The sequence below is a fragment of the Alosa alosa genome, chromosome 1, assembly GCF_017589495.1.
Source record: "Alosa alosa isolate M-15738 ecotype Scorff River chromosome 1, AALO_Geno_1.1, whole genome shotgun sequence".
NCBI classification, from domain to species: Eukaryota; Metazoa; Chordata; class Actinopteri; order Clupeiformes; family Clupeidae; genus Alosa; species Alosa alosa.
Window position 1 is genome coordinate 31,983,764 of NC_063189.1, and position 5,644 is coordinate 31,989,407.

Consider the following 5,644-nt stretch of genomic DNA (forward strand, 5'->3'; position numbering starts at 1 on the left):
ATTCATATATTTACTTATTCATTTTTTTGCCTCCTTTTCTATTCCTTTTCAAAAATGCGAGTAATTAACTCAAACAGCGCGGTAACGAGTCTGAGGGTTTTGTAGCTTTCGGTGGGTTATTGTTTCTGGCAGGCGCCCTGAATCCTTTCTTGTTCGTCTCGCTCTTTGATGTCACCCATTGTTCAATTCATTTTTCACACAACTGGTGTCACAGGATTGTAAGGCCTCTTTATGTTTACAGACAGCAGCGACAAAAACACACACAAACACGCCTGAAAATAAATGTGTTTGCTCCTCGGGATGCTGGGGAAAACAGTCTCTCCCAGGGTATCAAGAGTCAATAGAGTTCAGTAAATTCATGCCACTGTGCTAAATGTTCTTAATTCATTTTTAAAGTGGTGTATTTAGATATGTTTAGAAATGAAGGGTAAAGGAATGTGCTGCAGCTCAGCTTTCAGCGTGAACCTTCACACACTGTAAGATGCAGATGTGATTGGTGTGCTAGTCTGGGAGATGTTAATCTGCTCTGAGATTAGGAATAGTGTCAGACGGTGTAGTTTTTCTACAGGAAGCGCTGTAAAACAACATTAGTCTCCAGTTCCACAGACTTCCTTCACTTCCTGCTCAACTCACCTTCTTGTTGGTTTTTTCTTGGTTTGTTTGCTTTTCAGGAGCTGACCTCTTCTCCAACTGCACGGAGGAGTGTAAGGCCCTAGGGCACTCCGACCGATGTTGGATGCCCTCGTTCGTGCCATCGGACAGTCGCCAGGCCTCCGACTATCGTAGCAACCTGCACGTGCCTGGCATGGACGCAGTGCCCGATACTGAGGTAGTACTTGAAAGCCAAGTGCAAACAGGGGATAGATCATTCTCCACCTTTGGCAAAGAGAAGTCACATCACGGCACACTAGAGAGAAGAGAATTAGACATTCTCTTGCCTAGTGCTCGAACGCCTCACAGAGCCAACTATTTGTGTGAGTATATAATCTAGGCCATCAAATCTCCACTACTCCACTGCAGGAAATCTGGTCCAACTTTTTTTTTTTTTTGCAAAACCAAGGGCCATTATTTTTCATATATGTATATATCTAATATATATTTACAAATATGGCTCTAAAGAACCCCCTTTCTTTTCCTTAATATGCCTGACAGGCGCTTCCTACCTCCCCCTTTTCCCCACTCAAAAAAAAAACAACAAATCTAATAAAAAATGTTTTTTATTCAAATTGATGTGTCCAACATTTTTGTCTTGAATCTTCCTCAAATTGCCCCAGCTACTTTGTCCCTTTCTTGTTCAAGTGGCATCCCACTGTTGGGGTGCCACTCTATCTCATGAGAGCAGAGGAGTCGATAGCACTACGTCTGTTGTGACTTTTCATTGAATCCACATGCTTGTCATTGCCAACATTACATTATGCTATCATCACCATCTGTGCTAGGCCTCAAGTGAGCAATGAATAAAAAAAAAACAACGAAAATGAAAGAATGCAGAATTAGACACAACACTTTGATGCTAACCATGTATTTACGGAAGTAAATGTGCTAAAAACAGTACGTGTCAAGAGGTGTAAGAGGATGAAATTGTCATAATTTAATTCACTGTGTACCACCTGCCACTGCAAAATTTTAGGAATGATAATGGTTGTCAAACTTTGATGCAGTGGCTTTTATCGTTCCTCTGAGGTTACAGAAAGGAGTTGGTCTTCATAAAAAAGAATGGTGCAAACTCAGAGCTCTGTAAATATTGAAAAAATGTGCAAGTTGCTAATGGAGTAAAATGAGTTTGTACAGTACGAAAGGTAAGGCGTATACATAAAGTAGTCAAATAACCTCTTTTAAACTCTTCTGAAGATAACACATCACATTGCAAATTCACTGCTTTGTGAAAAGTAAAAAAAAAGCTGAAAAGACATACAAGATAACAGTCTTCACAAGATGGCATTGTATTGAATACTTTTCAATAAACTAGAAATGTGTCACCCAGTTTTAAAATTGATGCCTGTTACCTGTTCAAATCCTGCCAGCCTATTTGCAGTCAATTTCCACATTCAATTCACCACTTTTTTGTCACTTGAGCAGAAAAAGAGATTACTGACAACCCAGTATGCTTTTTCTGAGGAATCATGTATGCTCAGTGTATGTTTATTGTATATTTGTCATGATTTAGAGAACCCATAGACCATATTTGTTATTATTATCAGTGGTGTAACATACAGTCATCCTGTAAATTGATTCTGTAAAATGAAACATTTTGTTGATCAGAGAACATTTTCTAACCTGGCTGAAGTCCTTATGCCATATCTATGGTTCTGGGCCAATTGAGTCGTAAATGTGACATGGGTCACATGTTACTGTAAACTAATTACTGTAGGTGCCAGAGACTACTTGATATCATATGAAATCAGATGAAAACGCAGGTGATCATCTGCCCATGCAGATCGATGACGTCAATAATAAAAATGTTCTGAACATCAGCTTACGAGAACTGGGACAGCGAGTGCAGCGAGAGCAATCCAAATATTGCATGATGGATCTAAATGAGCTTGCTATGCTGACATAAACATCACCTCTCCGCAAGTGATAGCCCACTGTGGCTTTAGTGTCATGTGAGAGTGTCATTCTGCATTCACGCCATGAGATTCCTGCTGCATGTGCACTCTCGCATATTTCACCTTCGTTCTGCTCAGGCAGTGCTCATTTTGTGTCATGGCTAATTTTTAGTGTGATTTGTGGCCATTGTCGTGGTGCTGACATTACAAGCAAAGAAATAGAGAGAGAGAGAGAGAGAGAGAGAGAGAGAGAGAGAGAGAGAGAGAGAGAGAGAGTGTGTTTGTGTGAGGTGACATCTTTAAATGCTTTGTTGTCTCTCTCCACTTTTGCAGCCCGGAAAAGGATTTGCTAGCTCCTTCCGCGTGGACATACCCGAGACAGCGTGAATTTGCACAAAATGCGCCCGGCCAACAAAAGCATCCACTTTTCCACATCATTATCATGTTCAGCCAGCTGCCGCTGGGCCCTGGAGGACCACAAGCTGGGCCTCAGTGGGGGCATGGTCGGGATAGTGCTGGGCTGGGGGTGGGGTGGGGGGATTGTGGCAGTGGGGGATCGCTGGGACTAAATACACACTAATGTCCTGGATCAGCACTGGGGCCTCTAAACTGTTCTCAGCAGGCCTGAGAAACACACTGAAATCCTTCTCTGAGAAGAAACTAAATCAAACGTGGACAACAAAAGACAAAAAGAAAGAAAAAAAAAAAAAAAAAGCAGACTGGACGTGACCTGAAATGGGAAAATGGAACAAACAGCAAACACAAATGGAATGGAGAAATAGACATATTGCTGATCTGGGTTGAGCCTGTTTACAGCATTCTGTCAATCGTCAAGTTTATCTGAGCCCTTTACTTGTTTCTGTAGAAACCAATCAACAGAGCCGACTTTACAGGTGCATCATCAACAAGTCCAACCAATCACAAGTCAGCATTGATACAATGTGCATTATTGATAAATATATCTGTTTTAGACTTGACTGTTTTCTAAACTCTTTTGTTTCCTCTTTCGTGTGGTCAAGTGTTACTGAATCTACTCTGAACTTTACAACGATGGGAAATGGACTGGTCAGACTTACAGGTTACCTCCCATGCCACTGGCCTACAAACTCGAATGATCTCAGACATTTTGTGGTTTATATCATGTGTGAAAAGTGTTTACTGTACTCTTTTAAACCTTCAACATGACTATAAATCTATCTATATATAAAATATCTATATATAATATACTTTTCTGAAACTGTGTTACCATTGGTTAGTTTCCTATCCATCATATTGTCATAAATGGATACCAAGTGCTAAAATGACTTGTATTAAAAACTGAGGCCTCTCTCTCTTCACTCTCACCAACGTTTGTTTGATACATTTTACAATTATTTTACCTGTCTGGATGTTAGAAATAATGTCCAATAATGTCTCCAATGAGGCAGGATTCATCTACCCAACATTATGGTAATTTTCTGTGTTATTGTACAAAATAATTGGCAAATATTATAATGGATCTAAATATAAACAAAAATATACATTCTATACATATTGTACATTGAAGCGCCTACCCACACACACCTACACACACAGAATAAACACAATGCACATATACAAACACACCGACACATATATACAGAGGAACACACACACACACACACACACACACACAGAGCTGACAATAAAGAGGTGTCATTTAACATTTAATGTGTACATTTCCTTTTTTTAAAAGGTAAACAAAGTAAATCCCATGATGATGCCTGAGACATGCAGAAGGTTTGATTTCTCATGCATAAAACCCAACACTTCTCACCATAGAATCAATTAGACAGCGTTGAACAACAGTGGTGTATTATGACTTCTTTTAGGCTCATGAAAACGGAGACAATGCTGGTTCAACTGCGGTTACATGGATTTTACATACAACTCAAGACTTTGTTTCCATGTAAACCTAGTATGAGCCTTCTATTTCAGTCTTTATTTTTTTTTGTTTTTTTTAATATTGCAAAATACTTGCAATATTACCACAATGGTGGTTTGGTCAGCAGCAGAATCATAATTGGGAGAGGTGGCTGCCTTTGATAGTAAGTGACATGCCATCAGTTTAGCCCTCGGTTTATCCCTCCTATTAAGGCAGGCTACAGACAGGGCATTTATCATGAACTTCCCACCACCGCCAGCACACCCCCACCACCAAAGGCCTGTTCAATGCCGTGTGTGTGTGTGTGTGTGTGTGTGTGTGTGTGTGTGTGTGTGTGTGTGTGTGTGTGTGTGTGTGTGTGTGTGTTTGGTTGGGGGGGTGGGCGGCTGAGAGAGATGACCCTTGAAGTCTGTTGAGTAATTAGACTCTTTTAAGATCACACAAAGGGATAAAATATTCTGCTTGATAGACAGACTTTCAAGTGACCATTCCAAGTTCAGCACTAATCACATGTTAAACTGTGCCTGCTGCTCTGGCCATCTCTGCATCTCTGGGGACCAGTAATGGCCTCCACGCTGTCTTCCTTCCTGTCTTCCCGGTCATCAGATTGGTAGCTATTTCATTGGCAGCTATTTCTTCTGTATTGGTCATTTGCTGATATATATGAGTGTGTGTATGTATGTGTGTGTGTGTGTGTGTGTGTGTGTGTGTGTATACTGCCATAGTTTCATGCTGTGTTGTTGTAGCTGATGACATCCTAAAGTGCTTCCATTCTGTCTAAATCCAACTCAAGGTACTGAGAGAATGTAGGGTTTTTTCGGGATATGAAAAGAAATCCACTAAACATACACAGTTGCTCTGTTACACAAATATAATTTTTCTGTTACCTCCAGTGGAGTTCAAAGGTGTCTGCAGACAACTGCAATCTGATGTTATCTCCTGAAAGCACTGCACATTGTTCCACCACCACATATTTCGCTCTATGCGCTTGGAACTCACTGCCCAAACCGTAGGAACTCGGGCCATGGGGATGGGTGTGCTGTTTTTGTAGATGTAACATGCAACTTCTTGAAAAAGGCAATGGAGGATTTTACAATGGTTTGTTTTCAAGGCAACAATACCTGGGACCCCGGTACACCTGTGCACATGAAACTTGCATGCTTGTAGCTCCACGTGGCTGCAGCTCTGTGCA

At 40.8% G+C, this 5,644-nt stretch overlaps 1 protein-coding gene across 2 annotated transcripts in view; it reads left to right on the top strand.

Moving 5' to 3' along the window:
* The window catches only part of pcdh10a (protocadherin 10a), an 11,776-nt gene extending 8,707 nt beyond the window's left edge, over positions 1-3,069 (top strand). Inside the window, exons 4-5 of one of the 2 annotated variants that reach the window (XM_048243566.1) lie at positions 672-829; positions 2,883-3,069. In XM_048243566.1, the coding sequence (XP_048099523.1) occupies positions 672-829; positions 2,883-2,936 (212 nt within the window). In that variant the 3' untranslated portion in view covers positions 2,937-3,069. Of the gene's footprint in view, positions 1-671; positions 975-2,882 lie in introns of both variants that reach the window. The other variant, XM_048243574.1, reaches the window with a different exon arrangement.
* The last annotated feature ends 2,575 nt before the right edge of the window (positions 3,070-5,644 follow it).